The sequence below is a fragment of the Caenorhabditis remanei genome, chromosome II (assembly GCF_010183535.1).
Source record: "Caenorhabditis remanei strain PX506 chromosome II, whole genome shotgun sequence".
NCBI lineage: Eukaryota > Metazoa > Nematoda > Chromadorea > Rhabditida > Rhabditidae > Caenorhabditis > Caenorhabditis remanei.
Window position 1 is genome coordinate 4,412,351 of NC_071329.1, and position 20,690 is coordinate 4,433,040.

The following is a 20,690-nucleotide window of genomic DNA, read 5'->3' on the forward strand; positions in this document are numbered from 1 at the left end:
ATTCTTTATTTTTAGTCAGCACTGGGATTGATTGATTGGTAAAGGCAATAGTTGTCAGTTGGTACATACATACATTATAGAAATTCAAAATTCAAAAAAACTCATAAAACTATACAAAACAACTCGTAAATGTAGGTGGGGGTGTGGTGTCGGAATACAAAAGTTGATGGGGAACACCAAAAATATTATGCAAGTGTTCCACAACCGTAGGCGACGACAGGCGGTTTCAGTTGGTCCCATTGATGATGACGTGGTGTTGTTGGTCGATGAAATTGGGTTGGAGTGGTTGGTTGTGTTGGAGGGATTGGTGAGGTTGATGGGCCGCCTGGAGGAATGAATTCGGTGGGTGGGGCATCGAGGTGAGCATCTGGAAGTTGATTTATTTTGTATAGAGATGGAGGGTTTGGTAGGGTCCCTGTGATTTTAAAAATTATTTTTTGAGTAATGTTTAAAGTCCGGAACGTTTTAAAACTGCAACAAGGGACGTGCGGAACGGAAATCGGAAAATCCGAAATTTCCGAATTCCGAGAATTTTTTCGGAAAATGTTTTGGTTCCGAAACTTCTGAAATTTCAAATGTTTCCGTGATGTTAAAAAAATAATTTGTGCGGAATCGAAAGAAATTCCTGCAAATCCAGGATGTGTTAAAATTTACAAAATTTTTCGGTTTTTTGCAGCATACATATTTACTGGTTTTGACTAAAAATTGAAATACCGAGTTTTCTAAATTTAAAAAGTTTCCAAATTCCGAAAATTCCCAACATTTTAGTACCGCGCATCTCTGGTAGTACTTATTTAAAATTTTCATACAAATTTTCGACTCCGCCCCCTGAACAGAAGTCGGCGCATGTTTCAAGCCCTCAAACAGTTTTCACAGGTCCCTGCACTGTCCAAAAGTCTGCACTGGTCATTTCTGTTTTGTTGTGAGGGCGGGGCTTGAAATTTTAGTGAAAAAAGTTTTATACTTTGAAAAGTTTTTAATAGTGAGATAATGGGCGGAGTTGCAAACTGTCACTGTTTTAAAACGTCTCATTGTAAAAAAAATATTGCATTATTTTTAGTTTTCGAGTCTTAAAGCCTGGAAATATGTGTCTGATGACACAGAATTATCGAACATTTTATCAAATCGTGATAATTTTAAGAAATGCTCGAATATGAGCCTTCTTATATCAAAAAATCAATGGCTTGTTTAACACTGCCATATTTTGTCTATTTTGCGCTTATTTTGTAAAAAAGAAAGGACAATTTTCAATTCAGAAGGTTACAAAGTCATCGTTTCATATTTTGGCTTACCGTAGAGCAGGCTTGGTCGGAGTCGGAGAATCGGATAATCCGATTCTCCGATTCTCCGACTTTTTTCGGATAATTTCTCCGACGGATAATTCTCCGACTTTTCATTTCGGAGAAATTATCCGTCGGATAATTCTCCGACTTTTCATTTCGGAGAAATTATCCGTCGGATAATTCTCCGACTTTTCATTTCGGAGAAATTATCCGAAATTCTCCGATTCTCCGAAAAAAAAAGTCGGAGAATTTCGGAGAATACCGGAGACGACGACACTCAAAACCCTGTTTTGGTGATATTTCTACTGGTAAACGCTTTTAATGATGATAAAACATGTTTTAGAAAGGTGAATTCTGAAAAACACGCAACAGAAAACCCGTTTTAGAACCATTTTTGGGAACATTTTTGGATTCTCCGAAATTATCCGAAATTCTCCGATTCTCCGAGAAAAAAAGTCGGAGAAAATTTCGGATATCCGATTCTCCGACTTTTTTTTTCGGAGAAAAAGTCGGATATCCGATTCTCCGACTTTTTTTTTCGGAGAAAATTTCGATTCTCCGATTCTCCGAAAATTTTTCTCCGACCAAGCCTGCCATAGAGGCCTTCAAGGCCCTGTTCAGGCCCAACACCTCCCGCCCTCTTACCCAACTTTCAATAATCCCTCACCTCTTTTCCGTTCACCATCAGAATCTCGTTTGTTGCGTTGGTCGGATTGTTGCTGTTGACTTCTGCCAGTTTTCGGGCAGGCGACGTACCGTCTTCGTTTTGCGCATGCATTTTCCGCAACCTGAAATTAATCGGATTACGGTTATTCAACAAAAAATGAAATTAGACAAGCTTTTGATGCTTTTGTGATGGAAAATAAATAAAAATGAGATATAGATAACGACGAGCCACAGTACGACTATTGAACATAACGATATTGATTAAACTTACAAGGAGTTGAGAATGAGAACCGTCTTCAAGGATTATACTAAATACTTTGAAATATTTTTATAAAAGGCTATGCAGGTGGCCTAAGAGACTTCACTCTCCCAAACTCACTTATTACGATTCTGTCGCATAAAGTTCTGAATCTTCCTGGCGGCGGCTTGTCTCTTCCGGTGTCTATAGCGATAGGCGACTTGGATTGTGGTGGCGGCTCGTTCACGGAGAAGGGTTGAGTTGGTTTTTGGCACTTGGATACAGATGGTTTGTCCGTCGAGCGTTGGGTGCTCTGGGACACTCGCGATGACGGCTTCGACGGCGGCGCCTTCTTCTTTGTCGTCGCGCTGGAAAGAATGGAGGTAGGTTAGGGATGGGGTGTAGGAGTATCCCGGAGCTAGGGTGTCTTAGGTTCATGTCCAGATGTATGTGAACCGTGAGCGGGTCCTTACCACTCTGCAAGTCACGGATGTCTGAATATCCGAGTATCCAGATGTCCGTGTATTCCGAAGCTAGGAGAGTTCGGATCGGAAGGCCTATTTTTCACAAGTCTCCGTTTCGGGGTGTCTGGATATTCAAATGTTCAGATATCTGTTTGCCCGGATGTCCAGGTGTCAGTGTAACCAGGAGCTAGATTTTCAGTATCAGGAAGGTACTTTTCAAGATTTTCAAAAATTGTCAAGAATGGAGAACCACTTTTTGAGGACCCTATTTGTTTTCCGATTGTCCGGATGTCCCGATGACCGAAATGTCTGAATATCTTTGAGAACCCTTGGTTAATCAGTCCTGGTGGATAAATGTCTGTATGTCTGTATGTCTGTTTATCCGGTTGTCCAGATGTTCAGATGTCAAAATTTCTAGATGTCTGTGGAAACCCTTGGAAGTCCTAATTCCTAAGTTTCCAAACATTTGCTAGTCTAACTAGCTTATGTTCCAATAGAAAAATGTTATATAATTTTTCTGTCATGAACAGAGCTTTCAACCCGACCATCCGGTCTATCTTGATGGTATCCAAAATCTAAGCACAGATTCAGAATTCTCACGTCTTCAGCTTTCTAGACACATCAATTTTTGTCTTACCTTTCTCATTCGAAAATGCTTTTGCACGACGATCGCCGCGTTGTGCAGCTGCTTAAAGTAGCAAAACTGCTTGTATCGTCGATAGCATCCTTGAATTTTCAGCGCGGCACGTCTCTCCAAATCCTCCTGTCGGCGAGTGATGCTCCGCGCACGGTACACACGATATGCACGTTGGATGACCATTGCCGCCTCGTAGACGTCGCGTTGCTCATCGTCTGCAAATTTTTTGGTATAGAGGGGGCCGAGGATCCGATACAAGTTTTTCCAGGCCTAGCTGGCCTAGAATTTCAATATTTCGGATTTCTAGGCCATCCAAGAACCCTACTTACCACAAAATCCTCTATACAACAGATGGTCGTCGGCGTCGAGAGCGGACCGTTTCGGGTTCAATTGTGAGTACACCATTTTTTAGGATTTTCAGAAAATTTTTAAAATTTTTAACAAATTTTGTGTGTGTGGTGTCCAAGGAGAGCTCACGTTCAGAGCACGGTCCCACGCAATGAGGGGCTAAAAATTGTTTGGTAAGGTACGTACGGTAGAGGTTAAGAGATAAGAAGAAATAATGAGCGGAGGTCGAAAAGGGGGCGGAGCCAAAGAGGAAAATTCTCGGAATTTCTAGATCAAAACGGAAATTGAGTAGATTATGCCATATTGTTATTGACCTGGTCATACATTGATAAGAATTCCGGGAAATAGGCTTATAATTTTTCTCTTTTTTTTCAAGAAACGGAACAAAGAGATCTGGGACGTTTGGTAATTAGGACTTTTTCTAACAAGACGGTTCAAAACCGAGACGTTTTGAAACCGGAGTGTCTTGGCTACTAAACGTATGGTTGTCATTTGTCTCGGTTTAAAAACGCCACCAGAGGCCAAAAAAGTGTAGTAAAGGAATGAAAAAAGTGGGAAAATGTTGTCAAGGAGGGGATTTGTGTTTCTTGGAAACAGAAATATTTATGACTATGTTCGGTGTCCCTTGTAAGGGATCACCAGGTTACATGGCTTCACCAGAAACTAAATTTTCAGAAGACGTATTACTAAAACATGCACAAACTTTGACTATGTGTTACGGTTAGCCTGATAGCTTGAAATTCCGAAAATCGATGGATCTTAGCTATAAGGTGGACCTGTACTGAAAAGTTTTCAATTACACAAAATTTTAAGCTATACATATACATATGAGCGCTCTCCACTGAAAGGGGGTACTACCAGGAACTCGAAAAGTTCCTCGTGCAAAAAGTATGTCAAGTAGCCGGAAACTCTCTCCGGCGTTGATATGTGGGAGTTCAGAATTCCTAAGAACGAAACTGAGACATTTCTCTGCACACCCCACGAACAACAATTGTCTCCTACTCCTCCTCTTTCCCGATTGACGTCATTGGAGACAAGTTCGACCCCTCGAGACTCCGACAGATGACCCCGAAGGAAAAGGGGGTTTGCGAATGGATAAGAGGTGTGGTGTGAGTGTGTAGATCAAAATTGATTAATTGTAATGATCTGGTGATCTTGGTAGTGGCACAGGAAAGAGAGTTGAATCGGAAATAGATTATAAGAGTGGTGGAGGAGGCGGGGTGGTGTGGATTTCTGGGCGAGAGGGAAGGTATAGAGATGGAAGTAAAATATATGGGGATTTTGGGTTAGGCTTAGGTAAGCCTTACCACTTTAGGCTAACTCCAGATGACTATCTTAGGCTTAGGCTTACTGTCGAAAAGTTAGTCTGATTACTTTAGGCTTAGGCTCACTACATCCATTTGAGCTACATTTTTGAGGCTTCACTATTTTAAGTTTAAGCTTAGTACCTTAGGTTTAGGCTTACTGTCTCAGTATTAAGACCATTATCTAAAGCTTTTAAGTTTGCTACCTTAGGCTTAGGCTTACTGTCAAAAACTTAGTCTTAAGTCTTTAGGCTTATGCTCATAAAGTATGGGACAGAAGCCAGGAATACGATGACCAAAACCTACGGGTACTGCACCGGATACAGTGCTACAGAAAACCTAAGGCTTAGGCTACCGTAGTTAAAGAGACAGTAACCTTAAGCTTAGACTACCTTAAGGAAAGATAAGATAACTTGAGTCTTGCGACTTCAAACTTAGGGATCGTACTTTTTATTTTAAGCTTATCGTACTTCAGGCTTCGGCTTACTACATTGGGCTTCACGCTCTCATGCTTTAAAAATGTGTGCCTTTTTAAAACCGTTTTTTAGTTTCGACTGTTAAAAAATGTCCCGGTTCCTAAGTGAAATTTCCTCTCCTCAACCTTATCCCGCGGTATCCGATCTAAAGGCGTGGGTGGTCTAAGTTAGTTTACCATCATTGTAAATATGTACTTGACACAGTACCCGTGAGGGATCTCGTCACCCCGACAAAACAAATAAGTCGCAAAAAAAACTGCAGAAGACACACGTTCATAAAAACTGTGAAAAATGCTATAAATTGCTGGAAAACACATGACTTGTCGATTCGTGGTGTTATCAATTTTTTGACTTGGGCGGAATAAAAAATTATTTTCGAGAGTTGGGTTGATGTGGAATTGATAAGTGCACAAACATCAGGGTTAGAACATCGGAAATGGTTTTGATCTACAAACTAGAGAACCTCTGCCAGGTAGATCATAAGATCACACCGGAAACCAAAATAACAAAAACAACAACAACAACAAATGCCGCACATTTTATCTCGGCAGAAGTTTCACACCTGGATTCCATCAAAAAATAACGGGAGGCACACAAAACAAAGAATCCGGAAGTGAAAAGAAAAAGAAATTCCAGTAATCCGAGACGGGTTGGCCAGGTTATGAGATATGTATGAGAGGTGAGGGGATGGATAGGCTGGGGCGAGTTTGGCGCGGGTGCCAGGGTAGAGTAGCCAGGAAGACGGTACCTATTGAAGTGCTACTATAATCTTAGGCTTAGGCTACCGTAGACAAAATTACAGTAACCTTAAGCTTAGGCTACTGTAGGCAATGATACGGTAACTTTAAGCTTAGGCTACCGTAGGTAAAGATACAGTAACCTTAGGCTTAGGCTACTGTACATGTTGCAGTGCTACATTAACCTTAGGCTTAGGCTACTGTAGCTGCTCCCAACTCTGAGGAAAAATGAAATGTGGCGACTGATCGGCTAGACGATCTTTTGAGCGATTCAAGTGTTCGTCGCCATCCCCCCCTCTCCGTCCGCGACGCGATTGACGTCAAACCCCGAAGCTCTTCTTCGGGGTCAACGATCTGCTCAAGTATTGAAAGGGGAGGGATTGGGAAGGGGGGATTGAGAGCAGAAAATAGATAATTGTTTGCACAAACTGAGGATCTTTTCGTTTCTGCAAGATGTTGGGGACTAGAGGGGAGTCAGGGAGGCTGGGGTGTCGTTGGGCGCGAAAATTGGGTTTTTCTTTTGAACGAAAGCATTGACCATTTTAGAACCGCTCCTTTCAAAACTGTCGCAAAACAGACCTAGACTAAGTTTTGTGATTTCGTTTTAAAACCGTCCAACTCGGAACTGCCCAATTAGAAATTGTCACAAATTCAAACCAATGGTTCTTGTCTAGCTATTGGTGCAAAATCTGATAACTATGGTTTTTACAAGTTCTAAAACGGTACTGTGCATAGTTCTAAACCTGACGTCGTAAAGATTCTGAATCTGTTCTCAAAAAATGCTTCTACGATAAAAATTAGCCAATGTATCAAAACTTTGAAAAAATTCTCTAGTTTCAAGAATGTTTCTCAAGTAAGAGCAAAAAACTGAGAACAAAAAGAAAAAAGCTAGGTAGAGTGGGGTGGGGTGCAACCCTATCTTATTGGAACCCAAGGACGTCAGCTGCAAGTGAACGAGAGGAGCAACAGAAAGAAAAAAAAACTCAGAGAGGAAAAGTACTCAAAAAGAGTCTTGTGACGTCATACAGGTGCTCCTCCTGTGCTCTCTCCGAGAGAGAGACCACACACACAAAATATCTTTCTTTTTTCGTTTGTGAGTTGAGTTGAACCGATTTTTCCCGTGGGTTTCATGTGAAAGACGAGGACTAACCGTTGTACTTGAGGTTTGCAAGACGTTGCTGGATGGGGTCCACGAAGCGGTCGACGTGATGGGTGAAGAACTCGCCGAGGTCTCTGGAAAATGAACAAGTTTTAGATTTCATCTAGGATTACTGTAGTTTCTCCGGGTTACTGTACCCGCGTGGAATAGCTACTGTAGCAAAACTGTTAGCTGCTCGGATTGTTACAGTAACCTAAATCAACTTTTTTAACCAAAAATACTGCAACTGATAGATCAGGAATACTGTAGTCATCAATAACATTCTAAATTGGCTTCTAGAGTACTGTAGCATAAATACGAATGCTACAGTAACTGAAGGTGACCAAAAGTAATGAAGCTAATAAGCGTTTGCTCAGCTTATTGTAGTCTTAGCTTCCGAATTACTATCGTTATTTAAGCTTACTGTAACCAGGGCTACTGTAGTAACTAACCGGTAGTATTGTTACTGATAGGTACTGTCACAGTGTACCAATCTTACTGTAGTCTTGAAAAGTTGCTGAACCAGTTTTCGAAGTACAGTCACTAAATAGTACTGTGGCAGCAACAAGATTACTGTAACAGATCGAAGGTACTGTCACATCGGTTACTGTAGCCGTAAAATAGCCAGCTTCTGGTTTATCTATACCTGCTAGTACAGTAAAAACTTAAAGATTACTGTATCTCCGTCGTACCAGGCTTACAGTACCCGTAACAAGCATACTGTAGAATACCATTGTTGTCAAAAAATTGTCCTCAACTATGTTAACGGGAAGATTACTGTATCAGGTACTATGACTCCTTAAGCCCATTTAAAGCATACTGTATTAATTAAGGATTACTGTGGCACTTGCAGGCATACTGTATCATTTTAAAAATACAACGGTAACACAACAATACTGTACTCCCACTAAGGATACTGTACAATCGCAAAAAAACCTACTATGAAAGCATTAGAGCACAAAAGTACTTTTGATCTCCTGATTTTCACCCAACATTTTGTATGTTTAATCATCAATTTAATCATCAAAAATCCCAGGTACATACTTGTCAAAGTCCAACGTATCACTTTCAAACGTGTTTGCTCTTGTCGATGATGAGGCAAACGAACGATCGTCGAAGAACTGAAAATAGGAGTGTGTGGGTGTTGGTTTGGGGATAAACTACTTGAACAATTGACATAAAAAAGAGAAAACGAAAAGAAGAAAACTAACTAACATTTGTGGCGAACAACTGTGCGGATCGAGTTGTCGTGCTCGTTGTTTCGATGGTTTCCGTTGAGCGGGGCTCGGTGAATCTGCAAGAATTCGGTTAAGAGGGGTTTATTGAGACTTGGGACGTCTCAAAACTCAATGTTTTGGGGTGAAAAATATACCAAAATGTAGATCTCGGCGAGTTATATGTAAATGACCTCCTACAGGCGGATGGCTAATTGTTAATGTACCGCGGACAGATCTAGAAAGATTTTTTTAGCAATTTTCTCGTTTTTTGGCACTTTTTCTCGGTCTGCGGCACATCAGTACTCGTCGAGATCTACATTTTGCTAATTTTTCTGCTCATAACATTGTGTTTCTTACGCGGAACGAACAGAATTTAGTGAATTTTTATAGTAGAAAATTTAAAAAAAAGGAATTACCGTAAATACTGTATTATAACGGCACCTGTAATAGAACGGCACCTGTATTATAACGGCACCCCATCTCTACTCAGAATCACTTAAAATGTTTATCAGGGGATTTTTTCTCGGTTCTGATTAGAAGCAACGTGTTTGGTCACTTCTAGATCTGCCCACCTCTTCCTCTAACCCCACTAGGTATGCAGGGGGGGATTTCTTTAAAGGCGCATTGTCCAAATTTTTTTCGCGCACACTAGCCAAAATGTCACGCTTTGTTGACCGTTAATAACTCTGGCCGTTTTCAAGCGTTTTGCCTAATTCTTTTTTTGTCTATTCCTAATTCACTGTCCCGCCATTCCTGGAAAGTTTCGTAATATTATCACTTCTAGATCTGCCCACCTCTTCCTCTAACCCCACTAGGTATGCAGGGGGGGATTTCTTTAAAGGCGCATTGTCCAAATTTTTTTCGCGCACACTAGCCAAAATGTCACGCTTTGTTGACCGTTAATAACTCTGGCCGTTTTCAAGCGTTTTGCCTAATTCTTTTTTTGTCTATTCCTAATTCACTGTCCCGCCATTCCTGGAAAGTTTCGTAATATTATCTTTACTGACAGCTGAGTGGTGAAGTGATAAGTGAAAGTCATTTTTTTTGGCTTGAAAAGTTTGTGTTTTTTAGTGTTTTTTTGACTTTCGATTTTTGTTGTGGGCTTAGTTTTGAATGATAAATCATGATTTTTATATGACTACGTAGGGGAAAAACGTGGCTAAGTGGAGAAAAAAGAATTATCCCGATACCTCTTTACAAAAAAATTTTACAGAGCGGAAATTAAAAAAATGGAAATTTTTGAAAATTTCCGATTTTTTTCACTTTCTTCTATAGATCTCGAGTTCTGTTCGACAAATCTTTTTGAAACTTGGTATATACACGTAAAAGTAAACGGGTAATCACTTTTTTACGTCAAAATCGTGTTTTGGGACACCCCCCGCCCGCTACGGCCGGTGGTCTGCGGGGAAACCGAAAAAAACTACAGTAACCCGAAATTCCCCGGATTTCTTCCGGCGCCTGTAGCGCGCTTAGTTTTTGGAATTTTTTGGTTCTGACAAAAATATATTACGTAGAAAAAAAATCTGAACAAACTGATATAAAATTTGTAATACTTTTAGTGAAAAAATTTTTCAGGAGGCGTTTTTTTCCGGTTTTTTAGGTGTTTTTGGCCCGCACTGAAAAAAATTTTCACTAAAAAAGTTTTGCTTTTTTGATATGTTGGTCAACTAGGAATTATCTAATGGAATATGCAAGTTTCAGCCAAATCCGCCCGGTGGGAGCTGAGCTGTGGAGAAAACAGCTTTTGCACTGTGTTTTCAGGCTGGCGCGCTTCTGCCGCTTTTTTCTTGGGTACTTTTAATGGGATTGTTTTGAATTTTGGATATGTTATTGCTATTGAAATTATCTAATGGATAAAAAAAATATTTTCAAAAGATATTGATTTTGAGCCGAGTTACAGTGGCTCAAACTTTCCAATCGTCATAACTCGCTTCAAAGTGCAAATAGGCCTTATTTACGATTTTTTCTGTGGGAGTGTGACCTGACCCACTGCCCTTTGGCACCCTTATCGGATTCTCATCTGGGTTTTGAGAAGAATATTTGAATTTTGGTTGTTTTGGGAAGGGGAAAGAGGTGGGGGTCATGACCAGTGATTAACTTTTGACGTACTTTTTCTTGCAAACTGTTTGAGCGACAAAGGAAAGGGTGGATTCTGACCCAGGATCTCACCTTCCCACCATACCGTCACATGTGTCCCCACAGGGTGGTAGATTTACAGTTTTGCCGTGGTGACACTCAGATGTGTCCTCACAGGGTGATAGCCCACTGATAAACTTCAGAAGCTTCGCGCCTCGCGGCGCGCCAGACTCCAAACTTCAAAACCTTATAACTCGGCTCAAAATTATCGTAGAACCTTCATCTTACTACCATTTGAAAGCTCTTCGCCGACTGCTTGCTTGGGTCACATGAAATAGAAAAACGCTCATAACTTGCTTCAAAATGGTCGTAGAACTAAAATTCAAAGCTTGCTCGGCACGGGGTCACCTAGCGGAGCCCGCCGGCAGGCGGGGGACGCTAGTCTGCCCACCTCTTCCTCTAACCCCACTAGGTATGCAGGGGGGGATTTCTTTAAAGGCGCATTGTCCAAATTTTTTTCGCGCACACTAGCCAAAATGTCACGCTTTGTTGACCGTTAATAACTCTGGCCGTTTTCAAGCGTTTTGCCTAATTCTTTTTTTGTCTATTCCTAATTCACTGTCCCGCCATTCCTGGAAAGTTTGGTAGTGATATCTTTACTGATACCTGAGTGGTGAAGTGATAAGTGAAAGTCTTTTTTTTTGGCTTGAAAAGTTTGTGTTTTTTAGTGTTTTTTTTACTTTCGATTTTTGTTGTGGGCTTAGTTTTGAATGATAAATCACGATTTTTATATGTCTACGTAGAAGAAGTTAAGGGCTAAATGGAGAAATAAAAATTATCCCGATAGCTCTTTTCAAAAAAATTTTACAGAGTGGAAAGTGAAAAAATTGAAATTTTTGAAATTTTACTATTTTTTTTATTTTCTTCCTTAGATTTCGAGTTCTATCTGACAGATTTTTTTTAAACTTGGTATATATACGTAAAAGTGAACGGGTAATCACTTTTTTACGTCAGAACTGTGTTTTGAGACACCCCCCGCCCGCCACGGCCGGTGGTCTGCGGGAAAACCGAAAAAAAACTACAGTAACCCGAAATTCCCCGGATTTCTTTCGGCGCCTGTAGCGCGCGTAGTTTTGGGAATTTTTTGGTTCTGACAAAAATATATGACGTAGCATAAAAATCTGAACAAACTGATATAAAATTTGTAATACTTTTAGTGAAAAAAATTTTCAGGAGGCGTTTTTTTCCTGTTTTTTAGGTGTTTTTGGCCCGCACTGAAAAAAATTTTCACTAAAAAAGTTTTGCTTTTTTGATATGTTGGTCATCTCGGAATTATCTAATGGAATATATAAGTTTCAGCCAAAACGGCCCAGTGGGAGCTGAGCTGTGGAGAAAACAGCTTTTACACCTGATTTTCGAGCTGGGGCGCTTCTGCCGCTTTTTTCTTCGGCATTTTTGATGGGATTGTTTTGAGTTTTGGATACGTTATTGTCATTGAAATTATCTAATGGATAAAAAAAAGATTTTCAGAAAATATTGATTTTCAGCCGAGTTACAGTGACTCAAACTTTCAAAACGCCATAACTCGCTTCAGAGTGCAGATAGGCCTTTTTTACGTTTTTTTCTGTGGGGGGGCGACCTGACCCACTGCCCTTTGGCACTCTTATCGGATTCTCATCGGGCAGATGGGAAGAATATTTGAATTTTGGGTCTCCTGGGAAGGGGAAAAGGTGGGGGTCATGACCGGTGATGAACTTTTGACCTACTTTTACTTGTAAACAGTTTGAGCGACAAAGGAAAGGGTGGATTCTGACCCAGGATTCAGATATCCGTCACCTGATGTCGCTTGATTCCTTAGAAGTGTGGATTCTGACCCAGGATTCAGATATCCATCACCTGATGTCCTTTGACACCTTAGAAGGGTGGATTCTGACCCGGGATTCAGATATCCGTCACCTGATGTCGCTTGATTCCTTAGAAGTGTGGATTCTGACCCAGGATTCAGATATCCGTCACCTGATGTCCTTTGACACCTTAGAAGTGTGGATTCTGACCCAGGATTCAGATATCCGTCACCTGATGTCGCTTGATTCCTTAGAAAGGTGGATTCTGACCCAGGATTCAGATATCCGTCACCTGATGTCCCTTGACGCCTTAGAAGGGTGGATTCTGGCCCAGGATTCAGATATCCGTCACCTGATGTCCCTTGACGCCTTAGAAGGGTGGATTCTGACCCATCATCTCACCTTCCCACCATACCGTCACATGTGTCCCCACAGGGTGGTAGATTCACAGTAGCGCCATAGTGGCACTCAGATGTGTCCCCACAGGGTGATAGCCCACTGATAAACTTCAGAAGCTTCGCGCCTCGCGGCACCCCAACCTCCAAACTTCAAAACCTTATAACTCGGCTTAAAATTATCGTAGAACCTTCATCTTACTACCATTCGGAAGCTACTGAATTCCTACTTGCTTGCGTCTCTTAAAATAGAAAAACGCTCATAACTTGCTTCAAAATGGTCGTAGAACAATAATTCAAAGCTTGCTCTGCACCGCGCCAACTAGCGGAGCCCGCCGGCAGGCGGGGGACGCTAGTCGGCCCCTCTTCTTAAATCGCGTAAGTATGAGCGTGCCGATTTGGAGTGGGCGGAGCTTGTCCAAAAAAAAATGTCGATAATTTTGAAGCGCTTTTGCTTTTTGAATAACTTTTTTCGTTATAAACATTTTCGAAAACTTCTTTTTTGTTTTTGTTTCAAAACTTAAAACGTATGTGGCGACTCAGAGGGGGTGGGTTTGAAGCATTCAGACCAAAGTTATGAGCAAAAAAGTAAGAGCAACTTTTTTCGCTTAAAAAAATGGCTTAAGAAATTCACGATTTTTGCCTTTTCCTGCTTCGTACGGCGCCAGCTTTGAACATTTCTGGATGGTTTTCTGGACTTAAGATCTTTGAACATCTGGCTATAGAGACATGTAAAAATTATTTTAAAATCTGGAAAAATATGATTTATGGCCATAAAAATATGGGAACAACTTTTTTTCTTGAATTTTTTACTTTCCTCTCGATATCTCGCGTTGTATTGAACCGAAAGCTTTGAAATTTGGTACAGTTATGTAACTTGCCATGGGGGAGATGACTAAGAGAACAAATTTCAAATTGGAAATGATGCATTCGAGTTATACTCAAAAAACAGTCGAAAAATGAGCAATTATCGATCGATCCCCCTTTTTCCGCCCAAAACTTTGACCGGCTGTAACTCGCTCAGTTTTGAGAAATTTCAGGATCCGAAAAAAAAGAAATGTGTAGAAAAAAAATCTCTATCGAACCATGTAAAATTCAAGACACTTTTAGTTAAAAAATCTTTCAGAAAACCGGATTTTGTGATTTTCGTGGTTTTTCGGTCCGGTTGGGATTTTTTCTATTCGCTGTCCTGGGCACTGGATCCACTGAATCGCTCTGAATTTTTGACACCGATCTAAACTTTTGGAGATCTAATGGAACCAAAAAGTCCGATCAAAAAATATTTATATCGGGCGATTCTGTGGAGAAACCTGAATCTCCACTGACATTTTTTTCGAATACACTGACCATTTTGTCATTGTATGTGTCATTGTACAGTTGCGAGGAGCTCCCCTCTTTTCTATTCACTCCATGACCGCGTCTCTCTGTGCGTCGGTGGCGCAGTGGAAGAGGGCGGGGGTGAGAATCGACAGGGTGGTGGTTTGAATCCGACTGATTTATTTTTGTCTTTGTTTTTTTTTGTATAAACTTTCTAAAAGATCATGAAACGAAATATTGTAAAAGTTTCGAATTTTCTGATCGAACACGAGAAAAACATGGCCAGTCGGTGTAATTGTTTTGAACTCAAAAGCTGGACGTTCTTTTCATTTCATTCAAGTCGAGCAATCTAACTTTTGAATTTAAAACTTGCTAAGCACCGCGCACGAGGCGCAGCCGAGTACTGCGGAGCCCGCCGGGAGGCGGGGGACGCTAGTCAGCAAATAGAAAGTCCAAAAAGGTTTTTTCGTTCAATTTTAATGAGTTTCTGAAACCACAAAATTTCTCTCGGAGGCAGTTGAAAAATATAACGGCATGCCGTTATAATACAGTATTTACGGTAAACGGTCTATTAGAGTAAATATCGTAACGTACATTTAGTAATTTTTCATGGCTACAGTACACCCAATATAATCCAGTCAGAAACAATAACTACACAATAGTTATTACAGTACCCGGTGGTTACAGTAGGCTAAAGTGAAGCTCATTTTTTAAGGTTACAGTAATCAGTAACCATCAGTTACAGTACTACCTTGGTCAACAACAGTTTATTCAGGTTACTTCGGAGGTTTAAGTCTATATATGCTACAGTAGTCTTTAGTCACAAAAGTACTCTGGAAGCTGGCGTATGCTACAAAATAGTACTTTTGGCATCAGCTAGAAAAATTAAAACTGCCATAATTTTGGTCCCTTGAGAGTTAAAGTCAATTTAAAAGAGCACGCGAGTTGCCTTTAAGTCCACAGGGACCACCCGTACAAAAAAACTGTCAACTACAAAAGAGAGATGTCAGTTTTAGTCCAAACTCATTTTTCTTCAAAACAAAATTCCTCACATTCCATTCCTCTTCGCCGTCTCCGCAGCCATCATTTCAATATAATCATCCATTAAATTCGGAGAGTCCACTGACATCGAACAACTCGGCTGTGGTTGGTAGAATATCGAGTCCACACCCATCCCATTATTATTCAACATCTGATTCTGTTGCTCTTCCTCATCTGGAAACGTTGAAGCCTCCGAGTTCCGTTTTATTCTATCCGGAAGCGCTTCGATAATATGTCTCGCCAAGTCAGCCATCAACGCCCTCGCATTGGGTGTCACCGCAATACCAGGACTTGTAACTGCCTGAAATAGTCGTGCCATCTTCGGGGAGTCCGGTACATGCACATCTGTATCCATCGCAATTTCCACGTGTAACTGTCCTGTTTCATTGGCGTCACAACACGACGTACAATCCTCGTCACATTCCCGCGAGTTGCCTGCTTGGAGCATCGACGGAGCGCCCTCGTACATTTCAGACATGATTGAGTAGCTTGACGTGGCTTCTCTCATCAAGTCATCTGTCTTCTCGGCGATCGGGATTCTGGAGATTTTTCCATCGTTCAGAAGATTCTCACTGGTGAATGCTTTTCCATTCGTCATCACCCATAGCTCCGTGGCATTTACACGTTCCTCCTCATTGTTCTTATCCGACAACATATCGATTGAATCATCAGGTCCCACTTCTGCAGGTGTCCTTCCCCTGTCATCCATCACATTAATCGTGCTCCCATCGATCGACATAATCAACCGAGCAGTCCTTGACGCCAAGTGCCTACAAGCAGTGTGCAAAGGTGTACTCCCATCGCTATCCCTTGCAAGAATATCTAGCTCCCGACAAGCGGGAACTTTCCGTCGTAGATCAATCAGTGCCTCGAATAATCTGTCGTAATCAAAGGAGGCGACTAGATGAAGTACGGTTTTCGACGGGAATTGACTGGAGCCGTTGAGAAGCTCCATTTTGAAAGTATGCGATTGTGAGGTGATTTCACTATCGATTTGTTGAACGAGGTTGGTTAGCAGACTCTCCATACACGAAGACGATTGAATGTTCTGGAAACAATTTCTGGTTAGACTATGAAATTTGAATGTAAGTTACTAACCTCAACGGAAGAGTACGCATTAAAGGCGCATGCCATGATTCGAATCTTTTCGAAAATTTGCATAAGCTTCTCATCATTCTCCTTTTGAAGATGCTCTGGTGGTTGCTCATATGTGAACTCAGCAGCTGTGGAGACGGGCTGGAAATAGGTATAGTCTGATTAAGAATTGTCTAATAACACTACAGTACACCTAATATAGTCCAGTAAGAAGCAGAAACTACTCAATACCCATTAGTTGCTACAGTACCCCGTGGTTACAGTAGACTGAAGTGAAGCTCATTTTTTAAGGCTACAGTAATCACTGAGCGTGAGTATACTGTAGCACGGAAGCAGCGCATGCCCTAAGCATAAGATTACTGTAGTTTTGTCTACGGTAGCCTAAGCCTAAAGTTACTGTATCTATCCTTGCGGAAGGCCTAAGCTTACTATAACACTGCAACAGGTTCAGTAGCTCAAGTCTAAGGTTACTGTAATTTTGTCGGGCCTAGGCCTAAGGTTACTGTATCGTTGCTTACGGTAGGCCCGTGCACTGCAACAGGTACAGTAACCTCAGCGTAAGATTATTAAATCTTTGCCTCCGGTAGCGCAAGCATAAGGTTATTGTCTTCTCGTGATCTATATTTCAGTACATTTAAGCCCCATCCCAAAAGATTTTATCAAATCACTCCAAAAAACTAACCTGTCCATTACAAAAAACCCTAACTTGTACCACCTCCGGCTGCAACGCGGGTGGTATCACACACGACAGAACTCCGGCATGAATCAGACTCGCCGCCATCATCCGTCCTCTTCCGAATGATATCTTGTAGTCGTGTCCCTTCCGGTAGTACCCACCAATCACTAGCAGTTTTTGGCCTCCTTTTAGGGAAGAGCTACTCGGTGACATTTCTATGATAGGGATTAGGAAACCGCCCATCGGTGACTCCTGAGATCCACTTCGGATTTTCATTTTCTCGGCGAACGCGGACGCAGGTGTCGAGCCGTTTGTAGAGGATCTTATGGAGAGTTGTTGGTAGGAGGCGTCTTCATCAAAAGGCATGACACCTCGAGAATCGCCGTCCCCGGATGGTGATCTACTCTCCATTGCTTGATGGTTATGGTGGGAACGTATTGATTGGAAATTATGAATTGCTGGTGCCACAATAGAGATCTTGTCGTTAGATGACCCATTACACCCAAATCGTTTCAGCATGGTACCAATATGATTCGCATCAATCTCGCTGTTTGCAGACGGCTGCCTTCTCAACGCCACTGACGACAACCCTTTGCGGAACGCCGAGCTACAAGAGTTCCGTCGCTCGAGCTCCCGAGCAGTGGGTGTCGGTGTGGTTGGCGGCTCCTGGGGTAGTGGGGAGGTTGGTAAGTTGACTCCTTTCTTCCTCAAGTGCTCGTTGACTTCGATGACTAGTTGGTCGGCGGATTGGTAAACTGGAAATGGAACATTTGGAAGGTGTTATATATAATAGATATCTGATTGTATATTTTGAGCTGATTCTGAATCTGTAATTAATTTTTGCGAAAATCATCTGTGAGAAAAGTTGTTCAAGTTTTTTTGAATTTTCTAAATTCATTGGAACATTTTTACGTGTCTTAAAATTTACGACTTTGGTGCGGGTGACTGAGGTATTGGGAACAGTAGTCAGGGATACCGAAACCTTAGGCTTAGGCTACTGTACCTGATACAATGCTACAGTAACCTTAGGATTAGACTAGGGTACCGTAGGCAAGGGTACAGTAACCTTAGACTTAAGCTACTGAGCCTGTTGCAGTGTTACAGTAAGCTTAGACCTTCCGCAAGGAAAGATACAGTAATCTAAGGCTTAGGCTACCGTATGCAAAGATACGGTAACCTTAGGCTTAGGGTACCGTAGGCAAGGGTACAGTAACCTTAGGCTTAGGCTAAAGTACCGTTTCAGTGCTACAGTAACCTCAGGCTTAGACTACCGTAGGCAAAATTACAGTAATCCAAGACTAAGGCCACGGCACCTGCCTCAAAGTAATCTAGATCTCGGGTTACTGTACCTGTAGCAGTCCCACAGTAACCTAGTGCTAAGGGTATTGTACCTGTAGCACTGTTTAAAATCCTAAAGCTTAAGCTACAGTAGCGCAAATAATTGTATTTAAAAAAAATTTGCAGTTAAAATATTTTTAAAGAAAATTGAATGATTCCATTTTAAGATGCTACAATACAGAATTGTGAATAACTTTTTTTCCCAGACTCCTTTTACAAAAACGGGAAACATATTCGGAATCAGTGTGCTAATTGTGAGAGACTTACAAATCGGAGAAAGTTGCTCATGGAGCTGTTGCAACGAGATGAAGATATTATTGTTGATCATCATCTTGGCAATTTCCTCGGCTTGCTCTGCTTGGTCAGATTTTTCATTCAGGTAGTGGACTAACACGTGGCTGCTCTGAAAATACAAAGTTAGGTTTTCAACAATTTAGACCATTGCTAAACTAAAACTCACATCCGGCAAAAAGTAGACCCTCCTATGAAACGTCGGAACAATTGCTGAATGCACATATTTTGCCTCTATCGTCTGTGTGTGTCCTCTGACTTTTAATTTCAGATGATCCTCTCGAATATTCCTTCCGTTATTCCTTTTCCGCCAGATGTACCCGTCATTTTTGAACCAAGAACCGTCCAGACGGGGGAAGATGAACTGGGCGCTGGAATAAACGTTAATTAGCTAGGTAATTAGTTAATTATAAGCCTTTTAACATACCCTGAACACGGCCTCGGTGACGATTGTGTTTTGATACAGCTGGATGACGGATCAGCATTCGCGGCGAGGATTATGTTGAGGATTTCCTTAAGACATTTATTTTTTTATCTGTTGTTATTTACGTATCCCGGATTAACACGAATTTCAGTTTTTTGGTGAAGGCTTAAAAAAAGAAAAAAGAAACTTACCGGATTGGTATTCCATTCATTTTTGAATGGTGGGAAATACTCGATGGCTTGTGGGAACGAAGCATCTTGGCGGATTTGGAGGGGTTCGGAGGTTGAGTGGAGCTGGAAATTGAATAATTTGATTTGGTATACTTAGAAGGGTAGAATAGTAATTTGATTGGAAGACTTGTTTTTTGGTGCGACCGATTTGGTTATAAATTATTCAGTTTGTGTAGATCAATATTTTCGGTATTGAATGTTTTCTTCAAGAGATTAAAATTGAGATTATCACGAAAGTTGGCTTCATTGCTTGTGAAGCCATAAAACAAGCAAATTTTTAGATTTCACTGAAAAATTGGTAGGTCTGAAAAGCATATTTGTCAAGGCGCTGAAAATTCTCGAAATCCAATCCTCTTTTATGTTACGTACCTAACCTTTATGTGAATTCTTGATACTAGTATACACTATTCTCGATTTCAGACCAAACCGTCTGTTTTTGGACCATAGCTTATGTCACTACCAAAAAAAGACTAGTTCTGATATTGATATTCTTTTCGTTAAACTTTTTTCTGTTTCTGGAAAAACTATACTTGCAAATCAGGCAGGCGCGTAACTTGCTTAAAACTGATTTTTATGAGCTGAAAAATATACCAAAAAGTAGATCTCAGCGAGTTCCATGATTGTGACCTAAAAAGAGTCGGATTTTTTGGTAATTTTCGCGTTTATTGGCACATTTTCCAGGACCGCGACATACTCATACTAAATTAGCCACCCGGCCCGTATTATAAATTCACGGTCTGTTGCCCGGGGGTGTTAATGACGCATGGATTTCGTTAAGCATAAAAACCGTAGTAAAATTCGGTTTTTCAACCATTTCAACTACGAGCCCTATACGAACATATTCCATGCGCCCTTAACACCCCCGTAAATTTATTATCGTAAATTGCTGTTCATGGAGTCGGATTATCAGATACTGTATTTTAATTATTAGGCATTGACAGTTGGATTTCGGGACGTTTTAGAACCGAACGTTTAGAAACTGAGCTTTGAGGACCAATTTTCGAAAAAAACGCAATATTATGAACTGAAAAATGTACCAAAATGTAGATCTGGGTGAGATCTATATCTGCGACCTACTACGTGCCGGACGTCTATTTGTTAATGCCGATCTGTAAAAGTTTTTTGAAATTTTTTTTGTTTTTGGTCTTTTTCTTCGCCCCGCGGTACAATATCGAATAGCCATCCGCCCTGTAGTAAGTCATGGATATAGATCTCGCCGAGATCTACATTTTGGTATATTCTTCAGCTCTTAATGTTGCGTTTTAAGCGAGTTATGGTTCGACGTATGAAAAAATATAATTACTTTTTCCTCCTGTTTAATCCAAGATTGCATTTTCTCACTTTTTAATTGCTCTTTTTCCCCAATCATTTTTATTTTCCAATAATTTTTCAAAAAAAAACACTCACCTGAATACTAGGCGTAAAATTGGTGGTTTCGTTTGAAGGTTGTTGCAT

At 41.0% G+C, this 20,690-nt stretch overlaps 2 protein-coding genes across 2 annotated transcripts; both read right to left on the reverse strand.

Moving 5' to 3' along the window:
- Window positions 1–226: 226 nt before the first annotated feature.
- On the reverse strand, window positions 227–3,693 carry GCK72_004493 (uncharacterized protein; the record flags this gene model as incomplete). Its single annotated transcript, XM_003101007.2, has 5 exons — window positions 227–367; window positions 1,951–2,071; window positions 2,329–2,555; window positions 3,289–3,503; window positions 3,618–3,693. 5 exons carry the CDS (start codon window positions 3,691–3,693, stop codon window positions 227–229), a joined length of 780 nt encoding a protein of 259 aa, XP_003101055.1.
- Window positions 3,694–7,298: 3,605 nt separating this feature from the next.
- On the reverse strand, window positions 7,299–20,690 carry GCK72_004494 (uncharacterized protein; the record flags this gene model as incomplete). Its single annotated transcript, XM_053724709.1, has 12 exons — window positions 7,299–7,386; window positions 8,336–8,412; window positions 8,507–8,585; window positions 12,357–12,677; window positions 15,193–16,229; window positions 16,280–16,417; window positions 16,959–17,707; window positions 18,558–18,693; window positions 18,751–18,952; window positions 19,009–19,094; window positions 19,197–19,298; window positions 20,643–20,690. The coding sequence occupies 12 exons, from the start codon at window positions 20,688–20,690 to the stop codon at window positions 7,299–7,301; spliced, it is 3,063 nt and encodes a 1,020-aa protein (XP_053588903.1).